General features: G+C 45.1%; 1 protein-coding gene across 2 annotated transcripts in view; it reads left to right on the top strand.

The window, feature by feature from the left end:
• Positions 1–13,937, top strand: part of LOC146810574 (hepatitis A virus cellular receptor 2 homolog) — a 139,014-nt gene that overhangs the window by 10,438 nt on the left and 114,639 nt on the right. Inside the window, exons 2-3 of one of the 2 annotated variants that reach the window (XM_085617610.1) lie at positions 8,714–8,867; positions 12,276–12,620. In XM_085617610.1, coding sequence (XP_085473736.1) covers positions 12,374–12,620 — 247 coding nt within the window. In that variant the 5' untranslated portion in view covers positions 8,714–8,867; positions 12,276–12,373. The remainder of the gene's footprint in view (positions 1–8,713; positions 8,868–12,275; positions 12,621–13,937) is intronic. The other variant, XM_085617609.1, reaches the window with a different exon arrangement.

Raw genomic sequence — 13,937 nt, forward strand, 5'->3', positions numbered from 1 at the left:
CAGCGGGAACTCAGCAAGATCAGAAATGCGCGGCTGCAACACAGCGGGCAACAATGTATCAGCAGGAAGCAAGAAGATACTCCGAAGCGAAGCGGGATCCGCGCCAGCGGGTTCCGCGAGGTCTTTTGTAGCACCTGTGGGCGGGAGTTCCAGTGGGCGGCCCTAGGCACAGGTGAGGTATGCAGAGGGAGCCTGGGAAAGATAGTTTTCTTCCCTCCTTCCTTCGTCCACACGGCCCAGGCAGGGACCAACAGCGGGAACTCAGCAAGATCAGAAATGCGCGGCTGCAACACAGCGGGCAACAATGTATCAGCAGGAAGCAAGAAGATACTCCGAAGCGAAGCGGGACCCGCGCCAGCGGGTTCCGCGAGGTCTTTTGTAGCACCTGTGGGCGGGAGTTCCGGTGGGCGGCCCTAGGCACAGGTGAGGTATGCAGAGGGAGCCTGGGAAAGATAGTTTTCTTCCCTCCTTCCTTCGTCCACACGGCCCAGGCAGGGACCAACAGCGGGAACTCAGCAAGATCAGAAATGCGCGGCTGCAACACAGCGGGCAACAATGTATCAGCAGGAAGCAAGAAGATACTCCCTAGGGTCTAAGGTAATGGTCAGTGTAAGGTCCTGCTAACACTGTGCTGGGTTTCACACTAGTGTCTGCTCGTGATCACACTAGGGCCTATTGTAACAGGGTCACTGTAGGGTCCTGCTAACACTGTGCTGGGTTTCACACTAGTGTCTGCTCGTGATCACACTAGGGCCTATTGTAACAGGGTCACTGTAGGGTCCTGCTAACACTGTGCTGGGTTTCACAATAGTGTCTGCTCGGGATCACACTAGGGCAGAGGTCTTCAAACTTTTTGATGCCGAGACCCCCTTGCCAAACCTTTTTAGGAGTAAGGACCCCCTCCTGACAAAAGTTTCTAGAACCTGGTACTCCTCATCATCGACAACCATAAACGCCCCCAATTCCCACACAAAATAATTTTTACAGTGTGGAAATAATGTTAGGCAGTGTTTAGCCAACCAAAGGCCAGTGAGCGTGGGGGCGTGGTCAGAGGTGTAGCTAAAAACAAAGGTGGGGGCCAGTGATCTTGATGAAGTAAGTGGGGTGTTTGGGGCATCGTTTCCAGCTTTTGGACGGAGTTCCCCATGCTGACCGGGTACTCCACCTTTAAACGATTTTCGTTTCTCTTTCTCGCCACACATATAGTGTGTGACTACAGGTCTGGCCCCCCCACGGGATTCATGTTGCTCACTCTGAAGATCTCATTGTAAGCATTGTATCATTTTCTTTTTTCATGTTATTAAAACCACGAACATACCGATAACTCAACACTATTGATCAAGGCACAGAAGCGCATAATAATCGGCATTAAATAACAGCCACTTTCTCACAAGCGTCACTATCCATTTCACTACCGCTAATTTGCCACATAGTCTACGGACACAGCGCTCATCTAGTCCCATTACTAGCGTGCGAATATGAGAAGCTACAGTTGCTTAATGTCTATGTTTTTGTTCTGTTTGTTGTCCTTTTCCCAACAGGTTTTGAGCAAATAGAGGAACATTTCCTCCCTCATTTAAACGCACCTTAGCGTGTACGACACATATCTGGTCAAACAAACCATAACTGACCATCACTAACTCACCATACACATAGGTCCTGATGAAAGCCAGCATACACAGCAGTCTGGCTGAAAGATGTAGACCTCATTCTTATGTTTACAGGATATTGGAGACATAATTGTAACTCCTCACATATCCGCCTTGTTGTTTTAAATACTGCCAAGGGCCCATTATTAAAATCCTTTAGTCAAACGGGACCCATTGGACAGCTTTTAACTCACATTCAGTCACTTTACTGCACTCTCACTACACAAAACCAGCTCTGCTGTAGTCAGGCGTCGAAGCACACCCAAGTTTCATAAAAAACAAAAGGTTTTTCCTCCTGACATGGACATCGAGCTTCCACTAATAAGCTAGTTCTCATTGATATTTACCTATTGTACCAGGGGAAGTGAATTAGCCCACATTATTCCCCTCTCAACCGTTTGATTATTAACAAGCTAAATATAAAGGGCCTCATTTATGAGGAATTGGCGTTGGGCAGCGCCAGAAGTAGTCTTGCTGCGGTGCTCTGCGCCAATCTGAAAAGGCAAGAATGCACCATATTTATGAAATACGGTCCATTCCTGTCCTTTCCTCTTGCGTTGGCGCACAAATTGCTGCCTAGCACCAACATAGGCAGGATTGTTTTTGTGCAGGAAGGACAGCTTCCTGCACATAAACAATCCAGAGAGATATTTTCCTCTTTCTATGTGAGCTGCAAAAATGCAGCACATATGGAAAGAGGAAAAAACAAGGAGACATGTTTTCACTGGGGAGACATATGTTTTTGGTGCTGCCCCAGGTTTAAGTGATTTTATAAGTATGGGGCAGCATCAAAATCCATAGGTGTTGCATGGGAACACCCAGGCAGCGCACATGGAACACCTCCTTGATGCAGAGTTAGACAAGGCAGCATCTTGCCCTGCTTTGTCTTACTCCATATCCATGAGCCCATGCAAAGCCGTGCAAGGTGACTTTGCGCTGCCTCATAGATATGGTTGAGACGCTTGCGCCTCCAGAGCGTCAATAAAACTGGTGCTCTGGCAGCGCAAGCCTCTCATAAATGCGCCCCAAATTATTCTGTATGTTTTTTTAGGTCTTTCACCATCAGGTACCTACATATAAAATAATGGGCATCGTAAATAAAAAATAAATGTAAAAAGACGTTACTCAGTGGGAAATGCACTGTAGTACATTTGAAACCTCTATTAGTTAATTCACTGCAGAGGTTTGTGTGTAACCAGGGAGACACATAATTAAATCTTAGTTGGTGCATTGGAGAATAGTGTATTTTTAGTGCTATGAGTATGGAAGAGTTTATTTTATACTTGCATTACACACAGTGAAATATAGACTGATACAAAATGTGTAAATAGTTTTACAATAAAATGGTTCTTCTAAAATGTAGATTTTAGGAATACCAGGGCTTATGTAATGCAATTTATATTTTAAATAACTGTCGCTTCAACACCTCCTTAGTGGTAGTAAGGGCTGTGTAAGTGCAGTTATTTTTAAAAGCAAACACTTCTTAGCCCATTTTTTAACTCTTTGTTCTACCACTCAAAAAAGCAACTCTTTGTCATCGCAAAGCTAGGAGTGATTCATGGGGTCCCATGCACCCTTCACACTTACAGATTAACTAATTGGGCACATTTGCATTTCTTTTAGACGATCAGGCACCCTGGCGCAAAACCTTTACACAGCACAGGAGACTCAGATACAGCATTTAACGAGCGAACTTTGCTGTTCCAGGAGGGCTGTCTTTTTTCCAAACCGAAAGCAAATGTTTTAGAATCCAGGCAAAGTGAGGCTGGGGAATGCGCGACCCCCTTCCCAGGACTCCACGGCCCCCCTAGGGGTCGCGCCCCACAGATTGAAGACGTCTGCACTAGGGTCTATTGTAACAGGGTCACTGTAGGGTCCTGCTAACACTGTGCGGGGTGTCACACTAGTGTCGGTTGTGGATCACACTAGTTGTGGGCCAGCCACCAAATTAAGAGGGAGAGCTCAGCCTGAGTCACGCCAAGGGTCTGACTCGGCTCGACATCCCATGCACAAGCCAAGCTCTGAAAATATTTGGCACCTAAATCTTGCAAAAAATATTATGTGAAAACATGCCTGTCTCTTTACAATTTTAAAAAAAGTATTTCTATAACAAGCAGAAGTGTTTCATCTTAAAACTTAAGAATATTTTTGGACAGTGCTCACCCTGAATTCACGGATTGCAAGTTGCTCTCATATCTGATGACGAAGAAAATGGAGGCTCTGCAAACTAAACTTTGTGAGTGTGCTCAAGCAGAGCATTTGTGATGTACAAGTGTGGTAGGTGTCAGCTCCTCCCCTCATGAAGTCAAAGATGGCCTAGCCTGCCAACATCTGTTGCCCTTTGTTTCATTGTCTGGGGGCAGTACACAAAGACCAACAGCTAGCTACACCTAGTCATGTGGCCCAGGATACAGGCAGAAGACACCAAATTGCATTTGACTTTATATCAGTCTCTGGTACAAGATGTCTCACCATGACTAGCAATCAATGTACAATTACCCATTTCCTCAGTCTCAAATAGGAAGTCTGTCCTATACATAGGATCTAGATCTCACAAACCAAATTTAACAGTAACTAAAAGGAAAATTGGGTTAGATGTAGATGTTTCGGTCTCTGTTGTAATATATCTGTGAGACCATCTTCAGGATACAAAATTAATGTGAAGATCCTGGACCCTTTGGCCAGTGAGTCAAAGTCACTGTGCAAGAGCAGGGTGTTGTCTCACCCCTCACTGCTTATATCACACGTGTGCTGTCTCACACTATGTCAGACCATGGTGCTGTCTCACACTGTGCTGGGTGCACCACCAGTTGTCCAGATTTCACTGATAGGAGCATGGTCCTCAGACGTCAATTTAGGTATATTTACACACACAGGATAATATGTTATGGCTCTGCCAACGCTGGGTAAATTATGGGTATTTAAAATAAATATTAAAGGCACATCATCAACATGGCAACGGAAGCCACCTTGCTTTTTCTAAGGCTCCATATGAGATGTCTGTTCCAATACCTGTTGCACTCATGGTTTGGCCGAGAAAAACCTGTCTCTTCTGCGACCAGAGACTGTAGGACCCACTGGAGCCAAGTTCAAGGGTCTTCACACCTCTTTTTGGGGTGAAGTCTGCGAGAGCATGCGTCTCGCATGCGAGACACAATTGTCAACAAAATTAGCTGGAGTCCACCCATTGCTTACTATTTGTCGGCTTCACATCACTCATCCTATCAGCCTCCTTAATTGGCCAGGGCAGGTGAAACGTAATTTCCAGTCATTTCTGTGGAGCAGGGACCAAGCACAGATTGATTCAAGTTAGTCCTGCCCATCCACTGCCCTTGACGTGATTGAGCTACTATTTCTTCCTCCCCCGTCTGCTGCTCCCTCCATGGTGCTTGCGCTTTTTTCTTGTTTTCATTATCTCTGCTTGAGTGCAGTATCTTCCTTGTACTAAAAACATTTAAATGGTTGCCTATTAGATTAATTAGCATGTAATGTGTTTGCTCGTCTTTATTGTTGTCTCCTTTTCTACTTTCTATATACACCTTTTATTTTTCATATTGTATATAACCGCCCACGCTTGTTACCTTACATGGCCAAAAACAAGCATTCACATAGTCCAGTTAAGTGTAATGTGTTTGCTCAACTTCGTGTTGCTATCTCCTTTCCGACTTTTTACCAGTTCCGGATTACCAAATAGGCAAAGTAGGCACTGGCGTATGGGCCCCACTCCTTTTAGGGGCCCCGCGACAAAGGATCCAAATAATATTGATTTGATCTTGACAGAAAATTTCAATCAAGCTTTCTTAAATTGTTTCCAATTACATTTTGTTTAAAAACATTAATAGTTGTTAGTGTTTAGTTCTGTGTAATGAAATGGGTTTAGTAAAATTCTTGGTTGGTAAATTAAAAACGTTCGCAGATAATTTGCGAGTGGGGCTCTGAATATTTGACTGTCTAGGGGCCCCCACTAGGTTTAATCCGGCACTGCTTATATTATATACACCTTTTTTCATATTGTTTATAGCTTTCCAAATACGTTGCCTTACGTGGGCAAAAACAAGCTTTTATTTCAATGCATTCCCATTAAGCTTTATGTGTTTGATCGGTATCTCAGTTATTAATTTGTATATCCATCTTCTTTTCTCATATTGTTATGTCACCAAACACGTATGTTGCTTTACGTAGCCAAAAACTCACATTTCATTTCAATTAGAATCGGATTAAAGTGCTTTCTGTGTGGTCATCTTTGTGTTGCTATTTCTATTCCCACTCATTGGAACCAGTTTTTTTTTCATATAGTTTATCACTGTACTTATACTTTGCCGTACGTGGGCAAAAACAATACTTAATTTTAATGCACTACGATTTTGCGTTTCAGGACAATTTATTTGTTTCCCAGTTTTCGTGTTGCTTCTTCCATTCATATTGTTTAAAAACAATTTTTTAAAGATTTTTTACCTCCCCTGCGTATTTTGGCTTACTCGTGCAAACAAAGCATTGGCAAAGCCAATATGGCTCGCCGATGTGAGAGCTATTGGCTTTTCAAATGTCTTATAGCCGCGTTGTAGAGCAGTTTGACTAAAAGTTGGGAAAAAAGCTCCATAAAAGTTGTAAAAAAAAAAGCGCTATTAGGGAAGGTAGCAAAAAAAGTGTTTCTAGCACTTTTTTTTGTGATAACTTATATACATACTGCACAACAGCCACGCTGCTCTGCAGCAAGGCTAAAAGTCATTGCCAAAATCAAACACTCTCACATAGGAGAGACCTCTTGGCTTTGCCAGTGGTATTCCTTTTGTGGGGCCGAGAGCAAAATATCTTTGCTTTAGTAAATTATGTCTTTTCAGTTTACAGAAGCCCTTTGACACATGATGGCATGGTATACAAAGGTATCAGTTCTGGAACCTGGTGTACTCTCACCCATAGCTTTTATGTGGCTGTGCCCCCCTATGTTAGTAATAACAAGCATTGGCAAAGTCAATAGAACTTACCTATGTTAGAGTTGGTGGCAATGCCAATGTGTTTTATCTATGTTGTACAGCATCATGGCTGCTGTCCAGCATGGCTAAAAGTTAGTGGCGTAAAGGGCAGTGGTGTGGAGTGGCGTATAGTGGCATAGAGTGGAGTGGTGTAGAGTGGAGAGGTGATGGGGCATAGAGTGTTGTAAAGTGGAGTGGCATAGAATACCATAGAGTGGGGTGGCATAATGTGGCATTGAGTGGCATAGAGGGATGTAGAGTGGAATGGTGTAGAGTGGAGTAGTGAAGTAGAGCATAGGAGTGTGTCATAGAGTATAGTAGAGTGGGGTAGAGTGGAGTACAGAGGTGTGGAGTAGCGTAGACGGAGTAGCATAGAGTTGAGTAGATGGAGAAGAGTGCTGCAGAATGGAGTAGCATAGAGTGGAAAAGAATGTCGTAGAGTGGAGAGGCGTGAATAGGACTAGAATGTCACAGAGTGGAGTGACACAGAGTGTTTTAGAGTGGAGTAGAGTGAAATAAATTGGAGTGGTGTAGAGAGTCATAGAGTGAAATACCGTAGGCTGAAGTGTTGTAGAGGAGAGTTTCATAAAGTAGAGTGTCATAGAGCGAAGGGTCGTAGAGTGGAGGGTCATGGAGTGGAGGGTTGAAGAGTGTCATGAAGTGGAATACAGTGTGGTAGAGTGGAGTAGACTGAAGTAGAGTAGCATGGCATAGAGTGGAGTAGCATATGGTGGCATTGAGTAGAGTGCCACAGAATGTAGTAGAATGTCATAGAGTGTTGTGGAGTGGGATAGAGTGGAGTGGGACAGAGTGGAATATCATAGAGTGGAGTGTCGGTGGGCCTGATTCACAGAACTAACTTAAGACAAAATCCTAAACTGACTACCATTTTGATATTCACAGAAGGCACTTACTCATTTTGGTATTCACAGAAGGCACTTACTCATTTCGGTATTCACGGAAGTTAGGAGTCCTAACTTTAGGACTCCTAAATGCCTTCTGTGAATACCAAAAGTCTTAAAGTTAGGATTTTTCTCAGTTTAGGAGTAGTAAAGTTAGGAGTCCTAATTTAACTACTCCTAAACTGAGAAAAATCCTAACTTTAAGACTTTCGGTATTCACAGAAGGCATTTAGGAGTCCTAAAGTTAGGAGTCCTAACTTTACTACTCCTAAACTGAGAAAAATCCTAACTTTAAGACTTTCGGTATTCACAGAAGGCATTTAGGAGTCCTAAAGTTAGGACTCCTAACTTCTGTGAATACCGAAATGAGTAAGTGCCTTCTGTGAATACCAAAATGAGTAAGTGCCTTCTGTGAATACCAAAATGGTCGTAAGTTTAGGATTTTGTCGTCAGTTAGTTCTGTGAATCGGGCCCGTAGAGTGGAGTAGAGTGGCAGAGAGTGAAGTGTCATAGAGTGGAGTGGCGCACAGTGGATCAGAGTTGAGTGTCATAGAGTAGAGCAAAGTAGTGTGTGTTATGATTGTAGTGACGTAGAATGAAGTGGTGTAGAGGGGAGTGGTATAAAGTGGAGCTGCTTAGAGAGGAGAGGAGTAGAATGGCTTAGAGTGGTATAAAGTGCAGTTGAGAGGCTTAGAGTGTCATTGAATGACGTAGAAAATGTAGAGTGTCGTAGAGTGTCATGGTCTAAAGTGGCACAGAGTGGAGTGATCTAGAGTGGAGTAAGCATAGTGTGATGGCATTACAGAAAACACATTTTCAGTTGAAATGATCATTACATTTGCACGGACATTCTGTTTTACTGTCAAAACTATACAGCACACAAGTGATAATGTGTGGAAATGCATCAACTAGAGTATTGATTTGTTTTGATCATATAAAAATATTTGTTTCCAGCACACTCGAGAATTACCAAAATATGTGTTCATTTGTGCTTTCCCAATTCTCATATATTCTGAAAGTTCATTTACACATATTTAAATTTTGTTTTGTGCTATAAAAAGCCTTTCCATTTCACACACCCAGATTGTCAGATAAATCCCCTCATTTTGATGTCAGAGAAAGAAAAGTAAACTCCAAGCACCCTCTGAAGAAAGAGCCTGACATTCGACTTCTGTTTTTCGATGCACAGCAGATGTGACAAGATAAGAACAAAATTTAAAGGCCTGTTTACAGAAAGGAGCACTCGTGGAAGAATACAGTAAACAGGCTATGCTTCACAGGAGGACAAAGACGTGCTGGACAGCCTAACAAAAATAAAGCCAGCAAATAGAAAGCAAGCAAATGTGAGTTACAAACCACAAAGCCAAGGGTAAGAAAAGGCGGAATGCAAACCTAGGTCACCTTTCAGAATGTCCCCAACATAATTTTCTTTTAAGCAACCAGACAGCTGCTCTGTCTGGTAGACTTTGATCTAAAACTGAAAATGAAGAGGGTCCATATCAAGCCCAAGAGTTATCTCCATAACCTTGAAGGCAAAACACTGATCGATGTCTGAGCAATGACTGTAAAAATCCTTAAGGTACTCCACGTCAGGGAGGTTGTTCATGTTTACTTATGACATGTTTTATATAATCTTGATTTGCTTTTCTGTGTTTTTCCAGGATGTTTCTGTATATTTGTCTGTGGCATATCACTCTTGTATAGTGCTGCGTACTGCGAACTGAGTGGCCTCTAGGTTTCAGTGTGAGTTCAGGTTGAGGGAGGGCACTTGTAACGGATTACAGTTGAGAGCTCTGAGGTTGGGGTTGAGTGCAGAGCGCGTTTCTCACAGTGCCTTGCAGTAATACATAAAAATGTTCAGAGTGCATGCTCATGCAATCCTTGGCCTCTCTACAGGTTGCACAGTGCAATGGTCACCTATTGTAATTGTGATTGTATGATTATGTATGTGAAGGATGTACACAGCTGTAGAAATCTTGACAGAGCAAAAGTAAAACAAAATGCAGGGCTTACAGATGAGTGGATGCGTTCTGCGTGTATTTGGCCGTAATAGGGTGGCCAACTGGCATGGGTGCAAATTCAGGATGGTGAGTGTAACAATTCAGGACAAGTGTTCAAAATTCAGGACAGGAGGTCAAAATTCAGGACAAAAAGTCGGGACAGCAGGTATGCTTTGAAGACACATCAGTGGATGTCATGCAATAGAGTATAAATAAATAGGCAAGGAACATAAGTACAAGTCACTTCTCCTGCCCTGTAACTTTTGCCTGCCCGGTCACTTCTCTACCCCTTCACCGCTCCTTCCCTGTTATTTCCCCATCTCAGTCACTTCTCCTGCCCGTTCACTGCTCCTGCCCATTCCCTGCTCCTACCCGTTCACCGCTCCTGCTCATGCCTAATCACTGCTCCTGCCCTGTCACTTCTCCTGCCCCCCCTTCTCCTGCCCCATCACTGCTCCTGTCCAGTCAGTACTCCTGCTCATGCTCGATCACCGCTCCTGCCTCGTCACTTCCCTTGCCCCTCACTTCCCCTGCCCCTCACTTCCCCTGGCCCGTCACTTCTGCTGCCCCGTCACTTCTGCTGCCCCATTACTTCTGCTGCCCCGTCACTTCTCCTTCCCTGTTCACCGTTCCTGTCCATTCACTGCTCCTGTCCGTTCACCGCTCCTGCCTGGTCACTGTTCCTGCTCATGCCTAATCACCTCTCCTGCCCCGTCACCTCTCCTATCCCATCACCACTCCTGCCCTTCACTTCTCCTACCCATCACTTCTCCTGCCTGTCACTTCTCCTGCCCCATCAGCTCTCCATCCCTGTCGCCTCTCCTTCTCTGTCACCTCTCCTTCCCTCTTGCTTCTCTTGCCCCATCACTTCTCCTGTCCCATCACTTCTCCTGCCCCATCAATTCTCCTGCCCCATCACTTCTCCTGCCCTGTCACCTCTCCTGCCCCTTCTCCTGCCTGTCCCTTCTCCTGCCCGGTCGCCTCTCCTGCCCCATCACCTCTCCTTTCCTATCGTCCTGTCACTGCTCCTGTCCTTTCACCGCTCCCACCCGGTTACCGCTCCTGCTCATGCCTAATCACCGCTCCTGCCCCTTCACTTCTCCTTCCCCGTCACCTCTCCTGCCCCGTCATCTCTCCTGCCCCGTCACTTCTCCTGCCCGTCACTTCTCTTGGCCGGTCACCTCTCCTGCCAAATCACCTTTCCTGCCCTCTCACTTCTCCTGCCCCGTCACTTCTCCTGTCCGTTATTTCTCCTGGCCAGTCACCTCTCCTGCCCCATCACCTCTCCTTTCCTGTTGCCTCTTCTGTCCCGTCACTGCTCCTGCCCTGTTCACTCTGTGTACAACATTGACAAATTACACGAGGCCACAAGTTCCCCACAGTGCTCTGTTTACGAAAGCTCCTCTGTAATCACTAACTACGATCTCACTGGCACATGATATGCTAAAGGCAGAGGCGGGCGCATTGTCATTCGAAAGGAGATAATCGGCCTCAGTCGCAATGACAATGGGCCCGACCACAGTCTGTGAGAGCCCAGCGAGGGGCTGCTGCAGCCTCTGGAGTTCAACAGGGAAGTGCGAGCTGGCCCCTGAGAACGTTTCGTCTCTTGAGGCTTCTCACAGGGGAACAGCACAGCTCGCTGTAATCAATGTCCAAAATTTTGGAAAAAAGGCGTCCATAAAAGGAATGATTACGGACAACGGACATCACACCAAAATGACAGACGGTCCGTGAAATTTACGGACGGTTGGTCACCCTAGGCCGTTAAGTGAAAGAGATGCAAGAAAGTACCTGAAAGACAGATAGTGAAAAGAGAGTGTTGAACAGGAAATAAGTGAGGTGTGAGATATGCAGATGGAAGATCTCAGAAAGATGTGGGGAGATAAAGGCCGTTAATGTCCAACAGAATGATGGCAGAGGAAAGGTGGTCTGAAGGGAGGAACCATAAACATTGAGACACACCTAAGACTACTGCCCCTTCCACAGACCTAAGTAATATTTAATCAGCAGTCTCATATTTTCAGAATTGAAACATTTTGAATTATAATTATTCACAAAACCATTGCTGCTTCTCATTTATATTTATGTGTATTCTAACAAGCATTGGCAAAGGTAATACATTTGCTTGTTTTAGGTGCAATTATGTTACTGTGTGATATGTCTGCGCTGGATAAAATACCAGAAAGCTGACAGAGAGGCACCGACATGCTCGTCAGGTTGTACACATGGGGAAGCACAGGATTTTAGTTTACTTGTTTTAAGCCACACCCTTAATCTTGTAGGCCATGGCTCTTGGAAAGGATTCCTAGTTACGCTTCTTACCCTACTCCCCTTTTGGGAGAGCCTCCGACTTTTATCTTCCCACTTAAGGCCCTGCGGTCACCAATTGTCGGGCTGAATACAGAGCTTTTCTTCTGACACTGCGTGTCTCTGTATTGTGGGGCAAAGGGCATGATGCTTCACTCCTTCGGCTGTTGGGGTTGTAATGCAAAGGGCCGACCATAAGTGGCGCTTCTGCAGGCTGGTCATGAGTTCATATAAGGGCTTTTTCTCCCATTATCATCAGACGAATAAAGACTGACATGTCCCATATTTGGGTGATTGCAATCCCAAAAATTGCAGTGAAGAAGAGAGGTCTCTAGGTACCCTGTAAAAATGGAGTGAGTAACTTAAATATCATGTATTTCTCTGGCATTGTGTGTTGCTATAAACCAGTCTCTCTAACCCTTCATTATTGTATGTGTTTTGCAGGATTCCCTGTTTCGGGGTCACCAGTGCGAGGAGTTGTAGGTCAGTCTGTCACTTTGCTCTGCACATACCCTGTTACAAGACACTCGGACGTCTCCTCCATGTGCTGGGGTCGTGGGCGCTGCTCTTTTTCTGGGTGCAGCAATGAAATCCTCCGCACTGATGGCAGGAGACTGACATGGAGCGAATTCACCAGATACCAGCTAAAGGGGAACATCTCAGGCGGGGACGTGTCTCTGACCATTGAAGATGTGCGCACTTCAGACGCGGAGACCTACTGCTGCCGCGTGGCGATCCCAGGGTGGTTTAATGACAAAAAGCATGAGAAGACTTTGGAGGTGGTTGAAGGTGAGCTCTGAAGGGCAGGTATGAGAATCACACTTCATGCATGACTCAAGTGATCCACTGGGCAGCCAAGAGCCTTGCTGAAGAATCACTCACTGGTTTGCGGGTTTGGGGATTCGGTGGGAATTAGTGGGTTTCTTGATGCTTAAAGGTTGGGTGTTTTTGAAGCTCTTCAGGGGAGCCTGTTGTAGATTATTGGTGTGAATTGCCACCTGGAACATCCCACATCGGGGGGTTGGAGAAAAGAGGCATTTTAGGGCTTGTTCACCTTTAACTGTGGCTTGAGCTTGTCCTTGAGGCGCAGCGGGGGGGTGTGACAGTCAGACTGAGCTTCTGGCAGATCCACGCCGCCGCAGCGGCCTTCAGTCCCATCCTACCGGCGCGAAGGCAGGCAGAGCCTGAGAGGAGGGATCTGTGGCAGGTGGATTCTGGGGCACAGATCTGGCGTTTAAGTGAGGAACATTGACTTCATAACCCACAGTGGATTTCCTGCCATGAATCCATCCTGCCCAAACCTCTAACAAGCTTAGCTTTCCTGGCACAATAAGTGGGAGGATGCAGTGAAGATGCAAAAGTATATAGTACTGGGTCATTCAGTACAAGGTGGATTGGCGAGAATTCCTGTCTCCGTTATGTCTGTGGAGCACTCATGTCCTCAGGACTCTGGGAACTTTGCTTCCTTTGTTTTGTAGGTGAGCGTCTGAGGACAGGCAGCCAGTGTTCAACACAGAGTCCAAGAGAGGAGGCAACAACATACCAAGCAATTTGTTGCAATTAATTATTACTGTTTCCTGACATACGTCCCCTCCATGCACCTGAGCTAAACCCTCTGTCATAACACTCACCAGAAATTCTGTTCTGCTCAGATCAGCATTTAACCGCTTTGAAATAAACACCATTCCCGTAAAATGTCCAGTTATCATGAGAGACCGACCTGTAACAGAATGTGAGTCTGTCATTAGTGCAAAAGATACGGAAGGCTCTGATAAAGCAGTCTCTCATTTGCTCTGGGAATGAGGAACACTTCATGGTACCTGAAGTTAAGGGCTTGAGTTTATTTCTGATATGTGCATAAGACACAGCTCTGGCATCTGAAGAAGTTTCCACTTGTCCTTTAGTTAGTAATGTAAGGAAGGCGTCTGTTAGATACGAGCTCGTCATTTGGTAACATCTTCCATAATGCTAAACTTCTGCCGCACTCTGAAGGCTTCCATGCACAGAACAAAAAGGATGAATTTAAACGAGTCAATCTGAATGACTGGTAACTTCCAAGGCCGCATTCTATTTACTTTGTTTTTAGGTTGTCTGTGGCACTGCAGT

Source organism: Triturus cristatus, chromosome 7 (assembly GCF_964204655.1).
Source record: "Triturus cristatus chromosome 7, aTriCri1.1, whole genome shotgun sequence".
In the NCBI taxonomy this organism is placed as follows: domain Eukaryota; kingdom Metazoa; phylum Chordata; class Amphibia; order Caudata; family Salamandridae; genus Triturus; species Triturus cristatus.